Genomic DNA, 26,221 nt, shown 5'->3' on the forward strand with positions numbered 1-26,221 from the left:
TACATGCTGGTTTATTCTTTACATGTCCAAACTGGTGGGCTGAATGGAAATCTCAAAGAATAACTTTTAGGTAGGGTAGGTCAGCACAGAGTTCTATCAGAAAATGCTGGTTCAAAGGAACCAAGATGTTCTGTAGCATAAGCGCTGGCTTCCTCATTTGCCTGGGGGTGCTTGACCCCCACTCTCTAGACTCCCCACCTCTTCCCCCACCCCATTCTACCCCCTCCCCTGAGCGTGCCATGCCCTTGCTCCTCCCCCTCCCCCCAGTGCCTTCTGCACGCTGCTGAACACCTGATCATGGCAGAAGGGAGGTGGTGGGAGGAAGGGGGAGGAGCTGATTGGTTGGGTTGTCTGTGGGCAGGAGGCACTAGGGGGAGGGGGAGGGGGAAGAGCTGATCGGCAGGGCTGACATTGGGTGCTGAGCCCCAGAGCACCCACAGAGTCAGCGCCAATGTTCTGCAGGAATGTATTAATTCCATTACCTTTTTCTATGACAGCAGACACATAGGTTAAAAGCTAGCTCACCGACCAGCCAGCTAAATGGTAGGTGAGCTGTCAGGGTCTCAGGGACTCCTGGTTCTGAAGCAGCCTGTATGGCTGGCTGCGTGGGAGCCCCCTAGGCAGCCAGGAAGACCACCTATCTTTTCTGAACTCTTACAAGATTTATTATGAAATGGAAAATTCCATTCCCATGTAGGTCTGCTTCTATATGATTTCTTCTGATGTTTTAAACTAGTCCCTCTCAAACTAATCAGCAGGAATTAAGCACATTCATCAAAAGCAGGAGATAAAGTGCAACTTTCATTCCCTTAGGAGTTATATACATTAATTGTATTCGAAGTCCTAAAGAATTGATAACTGATCATTATAAAGTAACTGTTGTGAGAAAGAATTGTAGACAATTTGATTGTTCTGTGCTTCGCCCCAGCATTAGCCTATGTCAACTGCTTTCGCAACTGTATGTTGTATTCATTACGTGCCTGGAACTGCTAGCATCCAAACTTAATCTACAAGCCTTCTTTAAACTGTTGATTGTATACACATAGACTTGATGGTGAATTAATAAAACTGTTTGCTTGCTTAAGAATAGCAAAATGTCCTGATTTGAGAAAAACTGTCCAAGGTTAAAGTTGACCTGAGGTGATCCTATCATTACAATTAGTAAGGTAACCATCCCTGGATTTGGGGTGGCTTTATTAAATTTCATCTACATATGAGCTATAATATTTACCAAAAATAGGCAAATGTTATTTGTTACTTTTGGGCTTTAAAATCGAACTGGCACCTGGCAAATTTATAAAAGTTGACCCCTATTTATGCTTACACCAGTAGAGACTCTTGCAAAAGGCCCCTTGGCAAATAGATAGAGGGACCTTGTCACGGGCAGCACATAATGGAGGCCAGGGGAGGCTAAGCTTTTCCAAACCCCATGCCACCAGAGGGCAGGGAGGGGCAGTGGCGAATTTGGAGCCTCCTGAAAAATCTCCCCTACCATAGCCCTGGGGCTGGAGGAGATCTCACTCCCTGCCATGGCTTCAGAGCCACGGCGGGGGCACAGAGCTTTTCTGCTCTGGGGGCCACAGCAGAAGGGTAGCGGGGAAGGAGCATGCAGGGGAGGGGCCTTGAATGGGAGTGGCAGAGTGGGGGCAGAACCATGGCGGGGCTGCAGGGGAAGGGGCAGAATGAGGAGGGGCCATGGACGGGGCCGTGGGCAAAATGGGGGAGCCCCAGCCAGGGCAGAGAGCTCTGCCATGGTCCCAGCTGAGGCTGAGAGCTTGACCCCAGCTGAAGCCAAGCTCTCATCCCCCCTGCTCCGAGCGCTAGGGGAAAGGGGGGGCTAAGAGTAGCGAGATGAGGCAGGGCCTCAGCCAGAAGAGATGGGTCAGGGGGGCTAGCCTCCCCAAAGGGAAGCATCACCCACCACCCATAGACCTCGTCAATAGGTTCTTGCAAATGCCCACCCCACCTATTCTGGGGAGTACAAAAAAAAGGAGTTCAGCCAGAGACATTCATCCCCCATCCTGGAGTTCCCAAACAAGCGAAACTTAGCTGCAGGGACAATATGGATTTATCTGATTATCCCATTGAAGGCTAAGTATGGCTTTCCATGTCCTTCTGCATGGCCATATAGACCCTGCCCGGAGGTCAGCTCCAAGTGCAGAAGCTCCATGTCAGATTTTAGCCTTCTGGGATTCTCTCCATCTATAGGAGGATGGAGTTGCTGCTGTTTGTGGACTTCCAGGCCATCAACCTGGAGAACTTCAGGAAAGAATTTTCTGTAGTATGTGGCTGGTGAATCTTGCCCATATGCTCAGGGTTTAGCTGATCGCCATATTTGGGATCGGGAAGGAATTTTCCTCCAGGGCAGATTGGAAGAGGCCCTGGAGGTTTTTCGCCTTCCTCTGTAGCATGGGGCACAGGTCACTTGCTGGAGGATTCTCTGCTCTTGAAGTCTTTAAACCACGATTTGAGAACTTCAATAGCTCAGACATAGGTGAGGTTTTTCAGGAGTGGCTGAGTGAGATTCTGTGGCCTGCGTTGTGCAGGAGGTCAGACTAGATGATCATAATGGTCCCTTCTGACCTTAGTATCTATGAACTTCCTTGGGACTCACTTCATTATGTGACTCCCATCTCCACATACTTCTTCCTGGCTAACCAGTCATTCCCGAACATCAGCTATACCATTACCACTATGCTCCAGATACTGCTCTACCTCCTCTCCAGGAGGAAGAGTATCTCCTATGCTGGCTGCATCAGCCAGATGTACATCTTCCTCTTCCTGGGGATAACCGAGTCTGCCCTCCATGCCATGATGGCCTACAGCTGGTACTCAGCTAATTGCCACTCTCTGTGCTGCACCCTTATCAAGAGCAGGCTGATCTAAGCTAGGATGGCAACTGGCTCATGGACTTGAGGCTTCCTCTTTGCCACAAGGTACATCAGCTTCACACCATGGGTCTGGTCTATTGCAGCCTGAACAAGATCAAGTACTTCTTCTTTGAGGAGCTGGCCATTTTGATGCTGGCCAGCATGGACACATGGGTTAGTGAGGTGGTAGATTTCACTGAGGGGTTGATACTGCTCCTGACTCAGTTCTCCTTGATCTTGGTCTCTTAAACATTCATCCTAATGGCCATCTTGTGGATCTGTCCAGCTGAGGGCCTTCTCCAGATGCACCTCACACATCACCATGGTGATGGTCTTCTATGGTTCTGACATGTCCATGCCTTTGGACTCCAGCTATTCTCATGGAGATATTAAAATCCATCCATAAACTTCTGTTAAGTTCACCCTAAATTGTTTTCATGCTCCCAGCTGGGAGATGAAGTTAAGTATTCCTGCCTGTGTGTTGCTGGACATAATTTCTGCAATGAATCCATGCTTGGTGTTCAGATCCATGGAAGTTAATCTACAGGGAACGTTTTCAGATTTGCAGTGTAATTGCAAAATTAGCTGTGGTGGCAATTCCTCTCTTCAGCCAAATCATCCTTGTGTCTCTCTTAGCATATCACTTACAAACATTTGCAAGTAGATGAAAATAATTGCAGAGTAATTATCAAGAATGTCAATGTTTTTAACCCAGCCCTTCCTGGTAATGCTAGGAGTTCCCACACTACCACTAAAATTCATTACATTACATACATACATACATGAACAGCCACCTTGTAGAGCTAGAATGTCAGGATATAGCTCTAGCCTGGCCAAAAATATTAGCTCAGACTGAGTCGGGGAAGGAAACTATACTTAGAGCTGGTCAAAATGTGTCAACCAAATTCTTTTCCCACTGAAAACAGTGCTTATGTTGACTATGCAATGTTTAATGGGAAAATCTCTTTATTTTTTACTAAATAATTTCCATTGTCTCATGGAAAATTTACAAAATGGAATGATGAAAAAGTTTAATGTGAAATGGAGATTTTCAATATTTTTTATATTTCAAGGATTTGACTTCAAATGTCAGGATTTATTTCTGGTTTTGGAAATTGAATGATGTCAGTATCCTCTCTTTGTTTTATTGCAATATTGGTACTTTCCCAATTTTTCTCTGCCTTTTTTTTCTTTTCTCTCTCCTTTCCAATGGAAAAATTGTAGGAAAGGTACAAAAGTGAAAGAAAGTAGAGAAAAACCCAAATTTGTTGGGGCTGGGGGAGGAGTTTTAGAAAGTAATGGAAAATAGGGGGAATAACATTTTTTACATATTTATTACCAACTGGAAAAGGGTGAAAAACCAAAATATGTCAAATAATTTTTTTCACAAACAAATCTTGAAGAAATGTTTTCACAATTTTTAACTTGGAATACAGTAAAGGCATAATACAAGGAATAATTCTCACCCTACTTTCTCATATGTTTTATCTTTCCTCCCTTTTGAAAGGGTATAAAAGGGAGAGATCAGGAAAATAGTGAAAACAAAAGAGGAAAACTTTTTTTTCTCAGTTTCCAAAATCCAAGCCAAAATGATGCTTTAATTCAAAATGTGAGACATGAGGCAAAATTCACCATTCATTGTTGAGTGCATATTACCTTTCAAGACCATTAGAGCTAAAAATGAAATAAAATTTCAAATATTTTGAAATGGATGGCCAAGCATCTCAAACAGGTGATTAAGAGAAAGCAGAAAGCCTACAAGGAATGGAAGAAGCAATGGATCAACAAGGAAAGCTACCTGGTGGAGGTCAGAAATTGGATGGATAAAGTGAGAACTGCCAAAAGCCAAGCAGAGGTGGACCTTGCAAAGGAAATTAAAACAAATAAGAAAGGTTATTTAGCTAGCTAAGTAAAAAGAAAGCAGGAAAGAAGAAGTGGGACTGCTAAACATTGAAGACATGGTGGAGATTAAAGATAATTTAGGTATGGTCCACACCTAAATGCTTTGCCTAAGTTTTTAATAAGGGTAATGAGAAGCTTGGGGGCAGTGCCGGAGTGACACATGAGAACAAGAATATGGAAATAGAAATGACCACATGTGAGGTGGAATCCAGACTCAAACAGCCTGTTTGGACCAAACTAGGGGCCCCAGATAATTTCTGGTTTCAGAGTAGCAGCTGTGTTAGTCTGTATCCGTAAAAAGAAAAGGAGTACTTGTGGCACCTTAGAGACTAACCAATTTATTAGAGCATAAGCTTTCATGAGCTACAGCTCACTTCATCGGATGCATACAGTGGAAAATATAGTGGGGAGATTTTATATACACAGAGAACATGAAACAATGGTGTTACCATACAGACTGTAACAAGAGTGACCAGGAAAGGTGAACTATTACCAGCAGGAGAGCAGGGTTGGGGCGGCAGGGGGGATCCTTTTGTAGTGATAATCAAGGTGGGCCTTTTCCAGCACTTTACAAGAACAGTAGGAGGGGAAATAAACAAGAGGAAATAGTTTTACTTTGTGTAATGACACATCCACTCCCAGTCTTTATTCAAGCCTAAGTTAATTGTATCCAGTTTGTATCCGGCAACTAACGGAAGTTACTAGATCACAGGCCCTGGTTCTCATGGGAGACTTCAATCACCCTGATATCTGCTGGGGGAGCAATACAGTGGTGCACAGACAATCCAGGAAGTTTTTGGAAAGTGTAGGGGACAATTTCCTGGTGCAAGTGCTGGAGAAACCAACTAGGGGCGGAGCTCTTCTTGACCTGCTGCTCACAAACGGGGAAGAATTAGTAGGGGAAGCAAAAGTGGATGGGAACCTGGGAGGCAGTGACCATGAGATGGTCGAATTCAGGATCCTGACACAAGGAAGAAAGGAGAGCAGCAGAATACGGACCCTGGACTTCAGAAAAGCAGACTTTGACTCCCTCCGGGAACTGATGGGCAGGATCCCCTGGGAGAATAACATGAGGGGGAAAGGAGTCCAGGAGAGCTGGCTGTATTTTAAAGAATCCTTATTCTGGTTACAGGGACAAACCATCCCGATGTGTAGAAAGAATAGTAAATATGGCAGGCGACCAGCTTGGCTTAACAGTGAAATCCTTGCTGATCTTAAACACAAAAAAGAAGTTTACAAGAAGTGGAAGATTGGAGAAATGACCAGGGAAGAGTATAAAAATATTGCTCAGGCATGCAAGAGTGAAATCAGGAAGGCCAAATCACACTTGAAGTTGCAGCTAGCAAGAGATGTTAAGAGTAACAAGAAGGGTTTCTTCAGGTATGTTAGCAACAAGAAGAAAGTCAAGGAAAATGTGGGCCCCTTACTGAATGAGGGAGGCAACCTAGTGACAGAGGATGTGGAAAAAGCTAATGTACTCAATGTTTTTTTTGCCTCTGTCTTCACGAACAAGGTCAGACTACTGCACTGGGCAGCACAGCATGGGGAGGAGGTGACCAGCCCTCTGCGGAGAAAGAAGTGGTTCGGGACTATTTAGAAAAGCTGGACGTGCACAAGTCCATGGGGCCGGATGCGCTGCATCCAAAAGTGCTAAAGGAATTGGCGGATGTGATTGCAGAGCCATTGGCCATTATCTTTGAAAACTCATGGTGATCGAGGGAGGTCCCGGACAACTGGAAAAAGGCTAATGTAGTGCCCATCTTTAAAAAAGGGAAGAAGGAGGATCTGGGGAACTACAGGCCAATCAGCCTCACCTCTGTCCCTGGAAAAATCATGGAGCAGGTCTTTAAGGAATCAATTCTGAAGCACTTAGAGGAGAGGAAAGTGATCAGGAACAGTCTGCATGGATTCCCCAAGGGCAAGTCATGCCTGACTAATCTAATTGCCTTCTGTGATGAGATAACTGGCTCTGTGGATGAGGGGAAAGCAGTGGACGTGTTGTTCTTTGACTTAGGAAAGCTTTTGACATGGTCTCCCACAGTATTCTTGCCAGCAAGTTAAAGAAGTATGGGCTGGATGAATGGACTATGAGGTGGATAGAAAGCTGGCTAGATCCTTGGGCTCAAGGGGTAGTGATCAATGGCTCCATGTCTAGTTGGCAGCCGGTATCAAGTGGAGTGCTCCAAGGGTTGGTCCTGGGGCTGGTTTTGTTCAATATCTTCATTAATGATCTGGAGGATGGCATGGATTGCACCCTCAGCAAGTTTGCAGATGACACTAAACTGGGAGGAGAGGTAGATACGCTGGAGGGAAGGGATAGGATGCAGAGGAACCTAAACAAATTAGAGGATTGGGCCAAAAGAAATTTGATGAGGTTCAACAAGGACAAATGCAGAGTCCTGAACTTAGGACAGAAGAATCCCATGCACCGCTACAGACTAGGGACCGAATGGCTCGACAGCAGTTCTGCAGAAAAGGACCTAGGGGTTACAGTGGACGAGAAGCTGGATATGAGTCAGCAGTGTGCCCTTGTTGCCAAGAAGGCCAATGGCATTTTGGGATGTATAAGTAGGAGAATTGCCAGCAGATCGAGGGACGTGATCGTTACCCTCTATTTGACATTGGTGAGGCATTATCTGGAGTACTGTGTCCAATTCTGGGTCTCACACTACAAGAAGGACGTGGAAAAATTGGAAAACGTCCAGCGGAGGGCAACAAAAATGATTAGGGGGCTGGAACACATGACTTATGAGGAGAGGCTGAGGGAACTGGGATTGTTTAGTCTGCAGAAGAGAAGAATGAGGAGGATATGATAGCTGCTTTCAACTACCTGAAAGGGGTAGGATTTATCTAGACTGTTCTCAGTGGTAGTGGATGACAGAACGAGGAGTAATGGTCTCAAGTTGCAGTGGGGGAGGTTTAGGTTGGATATTAGGAAAAAAATTTCACTAGGAGGGTGATGAAGCACTGGAATGTGTTACCTAGGGAGGTGATGGAATCTCCTTCCTTAGAAGTTTTTAAGGTCAGGCTTGACAAAGCCCTGGATGGGATGCTTTAGTTGGGGATTGGTCCTGCTTTGAGCAGGGAGTTGGACTAGATCACCTCCTGAGGTCCCTTCCAACCCTGATATTCTATGATTCTATGAAGCAATATATCCGAAAATGTGGTCATGCAGGGAAAATGTTTGGGAACAACCATCCTAGAACAAATTTTGAAAGAGAGAGTAATTAAAGGCTTAAAAGATAAATGGCAATAGGGATAAAATACAACACGGTTTTACATGGTTTTACAAAAGGCAGATCATGCTAGACCAAACCTGAATTCTTCCTTTGAGAAGATAGTTATTTTCTAGACAAAGGAAATGCAGTAGATATAATGTAACTTGATTTCAATAAAGCATTTGATACAGTTACACTTGGGGAAATTTTCATTAATTTGAAGAAGCTGGGGATTAATACAAGAATTGAAAGGTGAGTAAGGGTCTGGATAAAGGGGAGACTACAATGGGGCATACTGAAAGGTGAACTGTCAGGCTGAAGGAAGGTTACAAATGGAGTTCCTCAAGGATCAGTCTTGGAACCAATCTTATTTAACCTTACCTCAATGACGTTGGCATAAAAAGTGGGAATGTGTTAATAAAATTTGCAAATTACAGCAAGTTGGGAGGTATTGCCATTGTGGATGAAGACAGGAATATTGTACAAGAAGATCTGGATTACCTTGAAAACTGGAGTAATAGAAATGGGATGAAATGTAGTAGTTCAAAGTGTAAGGTCATGCACTTTGGGACCAACAATAAGAATTTTTTTCGGTAAACTGGAGACTTACCAGTTGGAAGTGACAGAGGAGGAGAAAGACCTGGGTCTGCTGGTTGATCATAAAATGACTATGAGCTACCCATGTGATGCGGTTGTGTAAAAAGGCTAATGCAGTCCTAGGATGCATCAGCAAGGTATTTCCAGCAGAGACAGGAGAGTGTTATTTCCGTTGTACAACATGCTGGTGAGACCTCATCTGGAATACTGTGGGCCATTCTGGTCTCCCATGTTTAAGAAAGATGAATTCACATTAGAACAGGTGCAGAGAAAGGCTACTAGGATGATCAGAGGAATGGAGAACCTGCCTTATGAGAGAAGACTTAACAAGCTTGGCTTGTTTAACTTAACAAAATGAAAGTTGAGGGGAGATATGATTGCTCTCTATAAATACATCAGAGGGACAAACACCAGGGATGGAGAGGAGTTCTTTAAGTTAAGGGCCAATGTCGGCACAAGAACAAATGGATATAAACTGCCTATCAGCAAGTTAAGGCCTGAAATTAGATAATCATATGAATGAAGTTCAGGAACAGCCTTCCAAGGGAAGTAGTCCGGTGCGGGGGGGAGAGAGGGGAAAATGACTTGTTTCAAGACTGAACTTGATATGTTTATCGAGGGGATGGTATGATAAGGTGTCCTACAGTGACATATGGCCCATCTGTGACTGCTATTAGTGAATATCTCCAATAGCTGAAGATGGGATGCTGAAGAGGGAGGGCTCTTTGTTAGTATAAAGAATTCTTTCCCAGCTTAGCCCACATACTTAGGGTCTAACTGAACACCATACTTGGGGTCAGGAAGAAATTTTGCTCCAGGTCAGAGTGGCAGAGATCCTGGGTTGTTGTTTTTGGGGGTTTGCCTTACTGTTCAACATGAGGCATGGCTCACTGGCTGGTTTGAATTAGAATCAGTGGTGGATTCTCTGTAACTTCAAGTCTTAAAATCAAAATTTGAGGACTTCAGTAACTCAGCCAGAGGTTAGGGGTCTATTACAGGAGTGGGTGGGCGAGGTTCTGTGTCCTGTGATGTGCAGGAGGTCGAACTAGATGATCGCGACAGGCCCTTCTGGCATTAACATCTATGACACTGAGGAAATAAAGATTTAAAGTTGTGCTTTTCAAACAAGGCACCAAAATGTCTTTAGCTCTGCCTGAATAGAAATGCCAGCCAAACATCTTCCTTTCTCTGTAGGATATAACAACTATGTGTCACAGACAATTGGCTTTGCTCCTTGTGTCATGTATAACTGTCTCTGATACCAAGTGCACTGTATATTCCTTGTACTAATCCTAGTTATTTACGTGGATTTTCTCCAATTCCATGATCTGGGTGTATGGTAAAATTGGAATATGGAAACACCCGAGCCGTTTGAAATTCAGAGAACTGGGTGCTACACAGAACCATAAGGTCTGATCCAGTGAGGTTCTGAGTGCCCTGAGCAACTTGCAGGACTGGATCCTAAATAAAGACTGGGGAGTTTTTGCCTTTTTTATGTGTCTGGTCAAAGCCATAATTTGCACGGTGATTAAAGTATATGACTATGAAAAAGGGTATAAAGTATCACAACCACTATTGGGTTCAGTAGAGCACAGAGGATCAAGGGGGGAAGAAAGAGATGAAGGGAAAAGAAGGTGCTTTCCAGGTAAGAATGGAGGGCTACCAGATTCAGAGGGGCTTGAAGAAAGGGCAGAGCCTCTCAACACCCACGCATTCTTTGATCCTAGTCCCATGTACCTGGAACGTGCTGACTCAACCCACAAGCTGTGCTGAATACATCATAGGAGGAAGCCCTTTGATCTCCAAGCTTTATTATACATGGAACTAGCAGTTCCCTAGAGGCTATTTATCAGCCAGGCTAGTTGTATGTATAAAACGAGAGGGCTTCCCTGATGACTTGAGCTTCCACTTGAGACATGGACAAGTTCTGTGAGTGAAACTTCTCTTAAAACTTTTGCAGAGGGATGGGGTCGTTTTGGAAACATCTTACTCTACCGATGATATTCAATTAACTTTCCTGTTTCACACCTTTCTCCTTCTCTTGTTATGGTGTCTCTCATTTTGTCTTTTTTTCTCTCTCTCTCTTTTAGTCATTTTTCTCCCATTATCCTTTACTTCTCTTTAAGTGTGGCAGACAACAGCACTAATGGCATATTTTTGGTCACACTTGGCCTCAATTACACAGGAAAATCATTTGTGGTTTTTGCATTTTTAATACAATGAAAATCATTACCAGTTATTGTGGTACACTGGAGTAATAACTGCTCTGTCCAAACTGGGAACCATTTTTTGTTTCAGAAGGTGGAGGAAATATCTGGGGTGGGGGAAGTTATTCTAGGCCTTGTCTACACTTCAGGGGAAATTTGATCTAAGCTACGCAATTTGAGTTATGTGAATAGCATAACTCAAATCGATGTACCTTAGACCTACTTACCATAGGGTTCACACTATGTGATGTTGACAGGAGACACTATCCCGTCGACTCCCCCTACTCTTCTCAATCTGGTGGAGTACAGGAGTCGACGGGAGAGTGATCTGTGGTCGATGCATCAATTGCCACTTGTCGATCACCTGGTAAGTGTAGACAAGCCCTTAGATTTTATTTTGACCAAGGAAGGGGAATGAGTTGTGAATGCAAATGTGGAAATCTAAATTAATTTTACAGCTGATGAAAATGTATCATATGAAGAATTACTCAGCGGAAAATTGATTTGCTTTTCAAATAAAAAAAAGTTCATGGATTTTTAAAATTTGTATAGAAAGTCATTTTTAATAAAGTGAATACTGAATTGTTGTGGGGGTTTTTCTGTTTGTTTTCAAAAATGAAAATATTTTGGAAAAACTGAAAAATGATTATTTTCCAGGGTTTTTGGCTTGCTTTTTGGTCAGTAAAACAGAACATTTCCATGAGTATTTCTGAGAAAAAAATGAAACCAGTCTATTACAAACAAACAACAAAAAACAAGGAAAATACGATTGTCTGTCTAGCCCTAATTCACTTTATTTCTGCATTGGGAAATTTTTATTTGCAAAGCCTTCACTTGTGTCAGCGGGAAGGTTCTATCAGTCAACTGACTTCTTCTGTTACTCCTCCATAGTGCAAGATACCTGACTTGGTGGCATGTAACTTGGGAAGGGTCGATGCCACACCCACACTTTGAGTGAGACTACTTGTATAGACTTAGATGGAGGGGATGATTAGCCTGTGACGATGAGAGACTCATGGTGTACGGTTACAGAGGAGAGGGAGAACATACAGCACTTGTAAGGACTGGCTGATGATAATGTGTTGATGTTAATCACCCTCTCATTTGACCCTTGACAATGCGGTGAACCTGATGATCCAATGCTTGCAGGAGATCAGGGCATTTATGAGGATTAGCTGCTTGAGGTTCATTTCAGATAAGAGAGAAATAGCTTTGGTAGGTTGGGGGAAACAAACATAGGAATTGTTCAGCTGTATATCACTGTCCACAACGGAATTGAGTTGGACATGACTGGAAAAAAATAATAAAAGAAATTGCAGGTGTTTGCTTAGATCAAAGATTGCTGCTAGATGCTTAGCGATCCAACATAGCCATTATATTTGTTTTCCTTTCCTCTTCCACTTACTTCACTTGCCTACAAACTAATTTAATATCCATCAATAAAGCAAAAATGAAACTATGGTGATCATTCCAACCCATGCATCCTTATGTCCCTTCCTCCAGGAATACCTTATGGTGTTAGAGGGCTCCATACCATCCCCAAGATGGCTGTTCCTTTCAGGAGCAAGTGAACACGGAACTCATGTGGTGTGTAGGACTTTATTCTCCACCAGGATGAATTCCATCCACATTGTTTTTATGTTCCCAGCTGAGCTCTGAAGGCAAGCACTCCTGCTTGCCTGTTGATGGATATAACCTCTGCCAAATAATCTCTGGTTGGTGTTTAGCTCTGGCGGACATCTCTAGTTCTGCAGTGTAATAGCGAATATATCGCCGGCATCAGAACTTTTCTCTCCAGTCCAATCATCTCCATGTCAGTCCTATCGCATACAAAAGATAAGGAAAAGGATGCTGATAATTGCAGAGTAAGAAGAGCCTAGGTGTGACTAATATAGCAATCTCCTGCAATATCCTGGACAAGCCTTACGGAATTAAGCATCAGTGTTTTAGGAGTTCATTGTATTAAAATGCAAATGTTTATATATTGTTGTGGGATTGTAGGGGACATTTCTAGGGAGGAGACATGGTGAATGAAACCTTGATAAGTGTTATGATCTTCAAAGGACTATTTGAAACAATGTGAATGTTTAATGTTAAGGGAGTTTCCCAGGAAATCCACAGTGGAAAGGGTATGCAAATATAGCACTTCCAGTTGTGCAAGTTTGCAGCCCTTTGAAGCTAAACCCTGAGGAGAAAAGCATTGCCTACAAATTATCTATTCCCAGATCAAAGACCCTAGATGTATAAAGGCGAGACTAAACTTTTAATGAGGGTGCTTGTCCTGAGGAACAGCTGTTATGAACTTGTGATCACAGAAACCTGCCTTGGTGGGGTTTGTAGGGCTGTTCACCTGCCCTTGCTGGAGTTAGGGTGGTCTTTGGTAAGCTTACTGGCATGCATGTCTAAGTTCTTTTATTGTTTTTAGTAGGTTTTCTCTGGTTATGTCTACACTGGCAATTGCATGACAAAACTTTTGCCTTTCAGAGGTGTTAAAAAAAACAACACTGAAAGACAAAAGTTTTGCCAGTGACAAGCACCAGTGTGAACAGTGCTTTGTCAGCAGGACTGCTCTCCTGCCGACAACACAAATGCTGCTCCTTGGAGTGGGGGGGGGAGATTTTTGTCTGCAGGAGAGCCAACAAACAGCAGCTACACTGCGCGACTTTTAGCAGCACGGCTGTAGAGACACAGCCATGTCGCTAAAAGCTGTGTAGTGTAGATGTAGCCTCTGTAATGCTTTCACCTCAAGAATAAATGTACTTGTTTAGAACGAGCTTTGTGGTGACAAGTGGACAATTATGCTGTTTATGACATCTGAGGAGAAAGCAAAGTAGGCCTGCTGAGCAGTCTGACTTGCTAGGGAATTCGCAGTGTAGGCAGGCAGCTGTGTAGCCTGGAAATACCCCCGTCAGGAAGGAGGGAGATGCAGGTCTCCACCCAAGAGAGGTGATGGCTGGGGAGCTGTAAGCTTAGGGGTGGGGAAGGGGAAAACACAGGTGCAGTTGCCCTGAACTGTGACACACAATGTTCAAGTATCAGGGGGTAACCATGTTAGTCTGTATCCACAGAAACAACAAGGAGTCCAGTGGCACCTTAAAGACTAACAGATTTATTTGGGCATAAGCTTTCGTGGGTAAAAAAACCCACTTCTTCAGATGCAGCAATGTTTAGTGTCTTCAACCCAGATCTTCCTGGAGTTCTCACACTGCTGCAGGAAATACATTACATAAGTGTGTTTCTACCTGTGGAGACCCTAAATAATTCCTGGTCTCAAAGGGTTAGATATGCTTTGTGCTCAGTTACTTTCAGTCACTCTGAAATATATGGCTCCGTCCTCACCCAGAGTCGTGGATTTAATGGGCAGACAATACTGGCTTTTAAGGAAAATTTAAGAGTGCCTTATTCTTTCAATACCACAAAACAAAAATTAAACTTTCCATTTTTAAAATTATATTTCAGTTCTGAAGAAAGGTTCTAGGAAACTGAATTTCTCCTCCTGACCTTCAAAGCTGTGTCTACAGGACAGTTCCTACCATGTTGGAAATTAAGTTATAACAGATTTGTTCCCAGACCTGTTTGTAACCTGGGTCCGTTTGGTACTCTAAATGAGGCACTAACTATGTCTCCAGACATGGAAGATACTCCCCCTCCATCTTTTCAATGACTCAGTTCTTGGGCTGAATTGAAGCTTGGACCAAATGTAGCTTTTTACCTCCCTGATCTGGGGGATCTCTGTCTGCCAGTGGTGTAAACTAAAGGAGGTTCGGAGTTGCTCCACTTTATACCAACGGCCAAAGGAAAACTAGAGGAGGCTCAGACATCTTCTACTTCACCACAGAAATTACAGAATTGTAGGGTTGGAAGAGACCTCAGGAGTTCTTCTAGTCCATCATCTCTGTGCTGAGGCAGCACCAAGTATACTTCAACTATCCCTGATAGATGTTTGTGCAGCCTGTTCTTAATAACCTACAATGGTGAGGATTCCAAGACCTCCCTAGGTAACCTATTTCAAAGCTTGACTATCCTTACAGTCAGGAATATTTCTTACTATCTAACCTAAATCTCTGTTGTGACAATTCAAGCTGATTATTTCTTGTCCTTTTCTCAGTGGACATGAGAATAATTGATCATCATCTCCTTCATAGCAATCTTTTAAATGTTTGAAGACTGTTATCATGTTCCCCTCAGCCTTCTCTCCTCTAGAACAAACATGCCCTGTTCTTTCAACCTTTCCCCATAGCTCATGTTTTCTTACCCTCTTATCATTCTTGTTGCTCTGCCCTGGACTCTCTCCCATTTGTCCAAACCTTTCTTAAGTGTGGTGCCTCAAACTGGTCACAATACTCCAGCGGAGGCCTCACCAGTGCCAAGCACAGCAGAACAATTGGCTCCCATGTCATACATCCAACATGCCTGTTAATACAGAATGACATTTGCCTTTTCACATTGTTGACTCATATTCAGTTTGTGATCCACTATAACCCCTCAGATCCTGTTCTGCATTATTACTACCTAGCCAGTTCCCCCCGATTTTGTATGTGTACATTTGATTTTTCCTTCCTAAGTATAGTACTTTGCACTTGTCTTTATTGAATTCTTTCTGTTGATTTCAGACTAGTTCTGCAATATACCAAGATCATTTTCAATTTTCCAATCCTATCCTCCAAAGTGTTTTCAACCCCTTCCAGTTTGGTGTCACCTGTCAATTTCATAAGCATAATCTCTACTCCATCATCCAAATCATTGATGAAAATATTATATAATACAGTACCAAACAAAGACCTCTACAGGACTCCACTTGATACATCCTCTCAGTTTGACAGCAAACTATTGATAACTACACTTTAAGTACAGTTTTTCAACCCGTTCTGCACTGACCTTATATCCATTTCACCTAGACCATATTTCCCTAGGTGTTTTTTAATGAGAATATCATGTGGGATTGTGTCAAAAGCCTGACAAAAGTCAAGATATATTATGCCTTGCAAGATATATATGTCTTGCAAGAGATATTTATTTCAGTGGCCAGTGGCCCATAGGGACTGTCAGAGAGCTCTGGGGTATAAAGTTCACCTCTTTTTTGTTCAACAATGCTGCCTACACTAGCATGGGAAGGAAGGGTGGTGTGGGTGCTGCTAAGGTTGCTCTGAACTATACAATAGAATTTAGATTGTTGATTTGATCTTTTAAAGCTCTAAGTGGATTGGGAATTGGATATGTGATGAACCACATTGTTCACTGTCTGACACTTAAACAGCTGTGCTCAGCAGGAGTGGGAACTCCTTTGTGCTCTGTGAGAGGGGGAATCTGGGATTTATATGTTGGAAAAACAGAAGAAAAAGTTGTTCTGCATCATGGAAAGGGAAAGCAGAACTGAGTTTTTAAATGCTGTGAAGAAGACTCTGGTTTGGTTCCTCAATTCAACCCCTGAGGCCAAATCTTGAAGACCTTATTATCAATCGCATCATATGAATTTGTCCTGCACCATTCCCTCACAGGACAGCCAGCTCCCATATCATCAGTTCTCTGAGGGATGCACAGATTTAAATGTATGGGGGCCAGGACCCTCAATGTAGAAAATGTTCTGAATGGGCCATGTGATATTTTAGTTTAGAAGAGTGCACCGTTAGAGGATTTGAGTATTAACTTCCCTTCCTTTACCTTATACGCTCACTGCATTTTATCATAATAACTCTCCAAGTTTGTTAATACAACTGAGCTCCACATCTGAGGGTGTTAGCCTCTTCCTAAAACTGAGGCGCATCATGTCAGTGACATTACTGAGCTCCCTGTTCTCAGAGAAAGAGTTGCCTTCACCTTTTGTGTCATCTGTTTTCTTTGTATATCTGTCTCTAGTATTTCTTCAGCTCTTCCTCCTTGTGGCATTCCCAAGCTTGGAGAGCCTGCCTGGCAAACCGAAGAAGTGGGAACAATGCTTCGATGACCCTGACTATGACGAACTGGTGGATATTGTCAAAAACGGATTGGAAAAAAAGTGTAATTCAAAGAAGGTGGTGATTGTTGGGGCAGGAATCAGTGGACTCACAGCTGCCAAATTGTTGAGAGATGCTGGTTGCAAGGTAATTCTATCTACTGAGAGGAGCCAGAGAAAGGCCAGGGAGTCAGTGCTCCCTTGAAATAGTCTTATTGTTTCTTTTTCATAGCATTAACAATGCAGAAGAACCAAAGGAGGTGAACTTAAGTAAGCTGGGTGAACAAAGAAAGAAGAAAGATGGCAGAATATATATGTTTTTCATTTCCAGACAAAAAGTTAATTGACTTAAACTTAAGGTTGTTAGAGGAATAACAATATAACCAAAAGCAAAAATAATAATGTTGTAACAAATAAGCCCTGCAATCGCTATATTTTTTGAAGATGGTGATTAGTTAAGGAAATGTTCCAAAAGACTCAAACACTTCACCATAACCCCTTTATAGTCCACATGTTTTTAATAAAATTTTCTGTATATGAAAGTGGATATTAGCCATCACATAACAACCTTAATTTGCAACCTTGTCTTTTTTGTTTATTTTGTTTTTCCAAGGAGCTACTTTCTTGGCCCTCCTGTAGGTCTTGGGAAAGACTGAAATCCACTATCCCTATCCACTGCCTACACATCCACAACTCTCCCTCTAGAGAGCACTCAAGAACTACAGCCCCCCAAGGCTGGAAAAATCAACAGAGATCAGTTGTGCACTTATACTTTAAGTGCTTAGTTGTTGTACTAAACACTATCTCATTGAAAATATAGTATTTACAATACATTGGAAAGGCTACTATTAGTGTAAAAACTATCATTTTAGAATCTGATCCTTGAGATCTCAGTTCAGGAATACATCTATTTAGAAAAGCTGCTTGCGCACATACTTACTTTAAGCACATGCTTACTTTGAGCACATGCTTAAATCTAGGGAGTTCAAATTCAAGTTTAGCATATGCTTACTTGCTTTCCTGAATCAAAGCCTGAGTGCTTACATACTGTCCAAAATATTAATTTTATTTCCGTGATGACCAAATCAACCTTTACCATACAAGAGAGAAATTTACTGGCAAGGGATTGAAAATGCTAACCTGTGTTCCATGTTCCTAGGTTCTGATTCTGGAAGCCAGTGGCCGCTTGGGAGGACGCATCGAGACCTATCGAGAACGAGATTGGTACATAGATCTGGGACCCATGCGTTTGCCAAAACATCACAGGTAATATACAGTTCGCCCTGCTCAGCCACAAACCTTGTTCAGAATAGTGGAAATACCATTTTAAAGATTTTTATGATAATTTCTAGGGGAAAAAATCTTTGGAGGTGCAGATTTGAATAGTTAAAATGCCCCTGTACTCTCTTGTGTGGACTACAAGCACTGCGTTGAATCATCAGCCTATCTACAGGAAGGAGAAAAATTGGAGCTGTTACTCTTTTTGCACAAAGGGGCTGGGAGTGGATGGGCAGAAGCAGAGAATGGGTCTCTACTGAGAGTAATGGCTCGCTACTGCACCAGCCAGTGCAGCTAAACCACAATAGAGATCCCAGGGCCCAGGACTGCTCCAAAATAATTCCCCCTGAAGCAAAAGGGGAACCAAAGATTCCTTTGGCTGTGGCAGTCACAGACAAACATTTCATTGCAAGTAAGCCAACCAAAATGAAACATTTTGATTTGGGAAAGTCTAGATGTTTTGACATTTATGTTCAGAAACACTCTGGGATAAAAACAAACATGAAAATACCAGTATTTCCCTCGGAACAGAATGTCAGTTTTCACAAACAGCTCTGCTTATGAGTCTGCTACTGTCTTACCCTGTAGCAGGGTTTTGTTTTAAACCACAGCAGGGTTTTGTTTTAAATCCTTAGGTCCCAGGTTCAATCTCTGCAGATACAGACCCTGGTAGTGTTATTACAAATACATCTATATATCTGATATTTTTTTGCTCTGAAGAATTTTAGGAACAGTCCGCTTTTGCTATCATGTGTCTTGTAATGAGTGAGAAAAAGTCTGATTTTACAATTAGTAGATGTAATATTTGATCATTATGTGTAATCATTGAAGTCAATGGGACTGTTCCAGGAGTGGACGTGATGGGAAGAGATGGTCAAAATTTCTCAAGCAAAAAGTATTTTTCATTGAAAAATGGCATCTGCTGTTTTTACCAACGCTTTTCATGACACATTTACCTACATTTTTTATTGGAAACATAAATCATTATTTAAATACTCATCAATGTTGCTCATTTACTGAAAACTTGGGTTTGCAGTACATTCCCCCCCATTTTTTTAATTAAAGAGTTGTGAAAGTTAGTCTGATGTGAGCCCTGCAAAACTGAAATAACGTCAATATTTCAAAAAATTTCACAACTGACAAAAGTTAACAGCACTAGTTGCATCATTGTCTTCAGGTGAAATATATCTTTAGGGTCATACACCCACAAATAATTTCAGTTACATAAGTAGGAGCCAGCTGATTTTTGTTAGAGGATCATATATGAGCACATAACATTCTTTCACATTTTTGACATTTTCTTTTTTTCTCCTCTGTCCTTTATCTCTAGGATTGTGCGTGAATTTATTAAACAATTTAAACTTAAACTGAATGCATTCTATAATACTGATGCGAATGCCTGGTATTTGGTTAACAATGTCAGAGTGAGATATAAAGATGCAGAAAAAAACCCTGATATCTTGCAGTACCCCGTGCACCCTGCAGAGAAGGGAAAATCTGCCACTCAGCTTTATGAGCAGACACTGGATAAGGTATGTGTGTTGTGGAATGGACTCATGTACTGTAGATAGGTCTTCATTTCAAAGTTAGCATGGGCTGTTCATCAGATTTTAGCCCTAAACCTGTCTCATCCAGACACACAAAACTATCTTGCTCAAGCTGAAGAGTTCTTTCAACTCAGGCTAGCTGGCAGAGCATGGGTTTTAGGTGCTGAACTGCCTGAGAGACAGTGCTCAATTTGTGCCAGGGCTTGCCAGGACTGGGCCCCGGCACCTCTAGTTTAGGTAGTTCATAACCCCGGCATCTCAGGGCTTGCTGCCTCAGTTATGAATGTAAAAAAAAATTGCTTGAACATTTCATTAAAAATTAAGCCCTGCTGATAGGAGTGGGGCTTAGGACACACCCCTCTCCTTGGCATCTCCCATTGGCTCATTTAGGTGCCTTGGCATGCTAGCTTTTGTGGTTCCCATTCTTCAGTGTTATCTCCTGCCATTCATCAGGTAGGAACCTGAGCATCTAATTCAGACTTTGTGAATCCCAGTGCATTTCTAGGCATCTACTTGTTAGGTACTGTGCATGCAATGCCGTAAGTCCCTGTGGGAATCTAGGCCCAGATGTTTAAAGATAACTGACTAAGGAGCCTACATCTCATATTCAAAAAGGATTTAGGCACTTAGGATTCCCAGAGACAGTCAATGGGATTGAGATGATTAAGTGTGGGATTCACAAAGATATTTAGGTTCCTAACTACAGTCGATTACAAAGGGAGTTAGGCACTTAAATTGCTTTGTCAATTGCACCTTCTCAAAATGAGACTTAGTCTCCTAAATCACCTTTGAAAATCCGCCCTCCCCCCAGTAGCTAAGTCACTTATGAAAATGAGAGTTAAGGTCCCAAATTCATTTAGGCGCTACTGAACGGTTTCCCTTTGGTCTTTTTATTTTTATATTTTAGAAAGTCTGAGTGAAAGCAGTTCAGTTAGCTAGAGAACTGTAGAAGTGGAAAACAAAAAGCTACCTTACCCTTATTAAAAAGATCTTGTTAACAGCTCTTTCACCTGAGCAGTCATTTCATGTCCCACCCCCTTGTTCATATGCACTAGGATACTGGCTTTAATAGGGCCTTACCAAATCCATGGTCCATTCAGGTCAATTTCATGGCCATAAGATTTGAAAATTAGTCAATTTCAAGTTTTCAGATGTTTACACCTGAAATTTCATGGAGTAGTAACCCTGGGGGTCCTGATCTAAAAGGAGGTGGTGGGGGGCGGCAGGTGGAGTGTGTTGCAAAGCTGTTGTAGAGCGGTTGTGGGATTGCCACCCTCACTTCTGTGCTGCTTTCACACCAGCACCCCCCAGAGCTTTTTGCTGCTGCAGGAGGTTTCTGGAGGTGGAGGTGGGTCTGATCTCCCCCGTGCTGCTGGGAGTGCGCCAGCTTGGGGGCTCCTAGCTGCTAGTCCCAGCAGGGCTGGGAGGGAGATCCTGGTGTAGATATCCAGAGGTGGGTCTAATCTCTCCACCAGAGTGGCTGCACAGGGGAAGGGTAAGTCACGTTCCTCCCTAGCCCAGAGGAGACTAGCAGCTGGACCCGGGGCCCTGGTAAGAGCCCTGCCCCTCCCTCTGATTTTACTGTCTGTGACATGTTTTTCATGTCCGTGAATTTGGTAGAGCCCTAGTCTTTAAGTACATAATCATGTGTGTGTGTGGGGGGGGGGGAGGGGAACCTTTAAAGGCAGAGCCATGATCATGAAACAAATGACTGTTTTCTTGGTTGTTCCCCAGGTGACAACAGACTGCAGTGCTCTGAAAGAGAAATATGATTCCTTTTCCACCAAGGTAATTGAAGTTGGCGTTCCAGTATCTTTAAATCTAAATGTTTCTAGTTTCCTAAACCTTTCGTTACATTAGCCAATAGAACTCCTTGTGGGATAGATCTTGCCACATGCACACAGTCATGGTGGAAGATAATGCCTACTTCTCCTAAAGATCCTGGCTGGGCAGAGGTGGTACGTTCTACTCATGGGTCTTCAGAGGGCACCACATACTTCCCCCTGGGATCTTCCTGGCTCTGCTTTCTGGCAGGGGGAGGGCAGGAACATGGATCCACGTTATCTCTGCCAAAACACCAACACATAGAAAGCAAGCTGTCTCGGTGCTCCCATACACCCAGTGCCTGAGTTTGTGAAAACAGGACTCTGCTCCACTCCTGTGTAATAGATTTATCATCTCTTTTTCCCATCCCAGCTGACATCCAGTTTTGTATCCTCATCCACATTTATTTGAATGAGAAAACCTTCCTCTGTTTCCCTCATACTGTTACTTTTACCCTCTAAGGTAAAAGGTGTTGTCTGGACCATGGTTCTCTAATCCAAGGCAATTAAACTGTGGTATGGACACTATGGATGAAATCCTGTGCTCACTGAAGTCAATGGCAAAGCTCCCATTGACTTCACAGAAACCAGGATTTCATCATGTGAATGGAAAGGAGTGAGGAATTGTGTCTTGAAAATGAGCAGCAGCCTTACTTCAGTGATTGGTTACGAGGAAACAGACAAATCACACAGGACGGTAGTGCATGGGTTCAGAGGTGTGGACTGGATCATGAATCTTTAATCAAAGACAATGAAATCTTGGTATGGACACTAGGAGTGAAATCCTGGCCCCATTGAAATCAATGGCAAAGCTCCCATTGACTATATTGGCGGGGGGGGGGGGGGGGGGCAGGATTGCACCCAGTGAATCAAAACTGGGTGAGGAATTGTGTCTTGAAAGTGAGCATCAGCCTTACTTCAGTGATTGTTTATGAGGAAGCAGACAAATCATTGAGTAGGCTAGTGGATGGGTTTGACTTCTGCCCATCCCTTATGGATATTGAATGATTCCTATGTTCAACTGCAATGAAATATCTCTTCGGCTGTCATTTCTAAATGAGGATATAATATGCATGCACCTTCCACCCGCTCCACTCTTCCCCACCCAGGAGTATTTGATTAAAGAAGGAAATTTAAGTAGAGGAGCCATCGACATGATCGGTGACTTGCTGAATGAAGATGGTAGATTTTACATGTCATTTCTTCACTCGGTCATGGCTCATGTTACCTTCTCCGACACGAGGTGAGAAGAAATGAATCTATTTACTTGCTTTATATTTGAAAGAACATGTGCCTATGGTAGGATCTGTCTATCTAACCATCCATTTTTAAATACCTCTGCATCCTCATTCTATCTCATCCATCTATCATCCCTTCTATCAGTGCAGCTGGTCGCCTTCTTTCACAAAGGCACTGTTGATCTCAGTAGTCACAGAGGGTATGTGTATAATTCACTAGCCATGAAATGCAAATGTCCCTTCACACAGGCTGAGCAGGACATTACTGAAAGAGTGCATGGCTTCTGGCTGGGTGGGTTCCTATGGAATTCAATAATTAACTCGAGAGTGTATGTGCTATGGGAATATTGGGGCAGAGATCTGTTGTATCTCACAAACCCTTTTGTCAAATGACCCCAAATTAGGATCACTAATTCTACCCACAATTCCATGAGACATGCCTAATTCCAAGGCAATGTGAGTAACCATGAGGTTTCTAGAGCATTTGGAAGAGTGAATCTTTAATCATAGAACTGGTCTTCACCTTAACTGCAGCAGATCTGGCACTCTGCTAGAAGCTGGAGTTGGCGAATCAGTGGAGGGTAGCTTGTATCTTCAGCTATGCAGCTCCTTACAGCTCTTCTCATAATTATTCTTCTTGTGAAATTCATTCAGATAACTTGTCAGAGGATGTCATTGTTTTACCATAATCTCTTTTCCCTCTTTCTTTCAGTTTTGATGAGATCACGGGGGGATTCGATCAGCTTTCTGATGCTTTCTACCAGCATATTCGTGGGGGTATTCAGTTTCACTCTGCAGCAGTGAAGATACTAACCAAGGGTGACCAAGTGAGAGTGTTCTACCGTAGGGCAAACACATCGGTCCCCTTATCTGTGACAGCTGACTATGTCCTTGTCACAGCCACGGCAAAAGCCGCACGGCTCATTAAATTTTCTCCACCTCTTTCTCCTCTCAAGACCCATGCCCTGCGCTCCATGCACTACACAAAGGATGTTAAGATTGCTTTGGCCTGTACTAAAAAGTTTTGGGAGAAGGATGGAATCCATGGCGGGAGGTCAATCACGGATCGCCCCTCCAGATTTGTCTACTACCCCAGCCACAATTTCCCCAGTGGCCTGGGCGTGATCCTGGCTTCCTACACCTGGGGCGATGATACTGAATTCTTTATTCCCCTCAGTGATGAAAAGTGTGTTGATGTGGTGCTGGGGGACCTGGCAGAAATCCACCAGGTGCCCAAAGATTATATCCGGAGTGTCTGCAATAAGTATGTGATCAAGAAATGGGGCCTGGACAGATATTCCATGGGCTCATATGTTTCCTTCACCCAGTACCAATATGTCGACTACGCCAAGGCTCTGTTTCAGAATGAAGGGAGGATCCATTTTTCAGGAGAACTCACAGCCCAGCCTCACGCCTGGATCGACACCGCTATGAAATCTGCTGTGAGAGCAGCAAGGAACATCCATGCTGTTATTAACGCCTCACCGAAGCAGCAGCAACATGAGCTGAAAGAAAATGAACTTTAATCGATTCAAGAACTGTAATAGTGAGAGTGTTTGGGGAAGGGACAAATGGACCAGCTAGCACTTGGGGAATTAGAAATCGCACCACTAATCACCATGCACTACTCGCTTGTCACTTGTGGTTCAGCCCTGAAGGGGTGGTGCATAAATTGCCTGCACCAGCATTAGACTGTTACTCACATTGCTGAGCTGCCTCAGTCACTCTGCTTAGCTCCCAGAGGGTGAAGCCAAGGTTGTGCCCAGTCCCTGCCCAGTCCCCTTGCACCCACATGCCCTAGGAAGATGACAAGTGAACAAGTAGCTTCACTTAGTCCTAGGTCCAGGTGTCCCATGTAGGAGTGGGAAGGGGGTTCTTACTCCTCCTGACTTAACCAGTCACATAATCTGAACCAAAGACTACACTACACATAATCTGCACTTTTGAAGCCAACCACAAGTCCAGCCCTTGCTGATCCCATCAGCCACCTCAGCACTCCCCAAAGGAATAGCTGCATAGAACAGCATATGTCCTGGTCTCCAAACCAGTCTCCCCACTCCCTTGGAGATCCTTGCAAAAAAGAATGTTTCTTGGGGTCCCTCCTGGGATGGGATAAGCAGCTCTGCATCCCACCCCATTCAGGTCTCTGCCTAACTGACCCAATCTGTCCAACGGTGAAAAGTGGTGTGTAGTAGGAAGCCATTTAGCTCATATTCACTCCTGATTATGGTCCTGGTCTTTCCATGATCTACCTGTATGGAAGACTGTGTGATGCATATAGATGTTGACTATCTCTTGAATATATTGTTAATAACTACATGCCCTTGTGGTTTGTGAGGTTGAAATCTGAATCTGTTTTCCTCTCAGTGCCAAAGCAAAAATTTGCACCGTCCCATTTTACCCGAAATCATGCTTAGCCTCTTCTAACTCTCGCTAGAAAATTAAACAACAGGTGAACACCACTTCACACCCCAGGGCATGAAACATTGCCTAAGGAATCCCAGAAAAATTGAAATTGGTACTGAATCATTCCCTACTCCATCCCCAAAGATTAAAAGCTGGGATATTTAATTAATATTGTCAAACTATTGTTAGTTACTGGGAGAGAAGAGTCTCAGAAATTTACATATGGATGAGATTCCTTTTTCTGCCCTGTAGTTAGTTGAAACACCCTCCCTGAAAATTGACAATTAAGCGTAAAATTCTGTTTTCCTAAATATTGGCCCACTGGGTCCTCTGAATCAAACATATATGAATGGCAACTGTAGAAGAAACTTGCTGTTTAACCCCAAGAAACAGGAAGAAGATGAATAGATCAAATGTCCCAATACCCCAGAATATAACCGCCCTGTTTTTTACCACGAATTAAAAAAACAAAGCAAAATAAACAAAACTCTACTCTCGTCTTCCTTGTGAGTCTGATATGACAACTCTACATGTGGCTAATCTCCCTTGTTCCTCCAACAGGCTGTCTCTTATTCTGTTCTAAACACCAAAAGAATGTGAAATGAAATGTATCTGATATCATCTTTGCTGTATTGGATTTTTGGCACTTCCCCTCCCTTTCTCTGCCTCCCCCACCCTTTCTTCTCTGCTTTCTAATTAAAAGATCTATGCGAAAGGTACAAAAGTGAGTATAGAAAAAAACAAATTCTGGGGGAGGAAATATTTTAGAAAGTAGAGGAAAATGGGCAAAATAATATTCTTTAACTTTTATTACACCTTCTCTATCAGATGACTCAAGGATAGCTAATGTGACATCATTGAAAAAAAAACTCCAGAGGCAATCCTAGCAATTACAGTCTGGTAAGCAAAAAGAAAAGGAGTACCTGTGGCACCTTAGAGACTAACCAATTTATTTGAGCATAAGCTTTCGTGAGCTACAACTCACTTCATTGGATGCATACTGTGGAAAGTACAGAAGATCTTTTTATACACACAAACCATGAAAAAATGGGTGTTTACCACTATAAAAGGTTTTCTCTCCCCCCACCCCACTCTCCTGCTGGTAATAGCTTATCTAAAGTGATGACTCTCCTTACAATGTGTATGATAATCAAGTTGGGCCATTTCCAGCACAAATCCAGGTTTTCTCCCCCCCCCCCCCGC

General features: G+C 42.9%; 1 protein-coding gene across 1 annotated transcript; it reads left to right on the forward strand.

Moving 5' to 3' along the window:
- The first annotated feature begins 10,503 nt into the window (after positions 1 to 10,503).
- LOC102945689 (L-amino-acid oxidase) lies at positions 10,504 to 24,138 on the forward strand. Its single transcript, XM_007072326.4, has 7 exons — positions 10,504 to 10,516; positions 16,651 to 16,874; positions 17,886 to 17,992; positions 19,335 to 19,536; positions 21,286 to 21,339; positions 22,484 to 22,617; positions 23,325 to 24,138. The coding sequence occupies exons 1-7, from the start codon at positions 10,504 to 10,506 to the stop codon at positions 24,136 to 24,138; spliced, it is 1,548 nt and encodes a 515-aa protein (XP_007072388.1).
- The last annotated feature ends 2,083 nt before the right edge of the window (positions 24,139 to 26,221 follow it).

Source organism: Chelonia mydas, chromosome 14 (genome assembly GCF_015237465.2).
Source record: "Chelonia mydas isolate rCheMyd1 chromosome 14, rCheMyd1.pri.v2, whole genome shotgun sequence".
NCBI classification, from domain to species: domain Eukaryota; kingdom Metazoa; phylum Chordata; order Testudines; family Cheloniidae; genus Chelonia; species Chelonia mydas.

Coding starts and splice junctions, on each gene's coding strand:
- LOC102945689 (XM_007072326.4), top strand. Junction 17,993..19,334: donor CGTTTGCCAAAACATCACAG/GTAATATACAGT, acceptor CTTTATCTCTAG/GATTGTGCGTGAATTTATTA. Junction 22,618..23,324: donor GTTACCTTCTCCGACACGAG/GTGAGAAGAAAT, acceptor TCTTTCTTTCAG/TTTTGATGAGATCACGGGGG.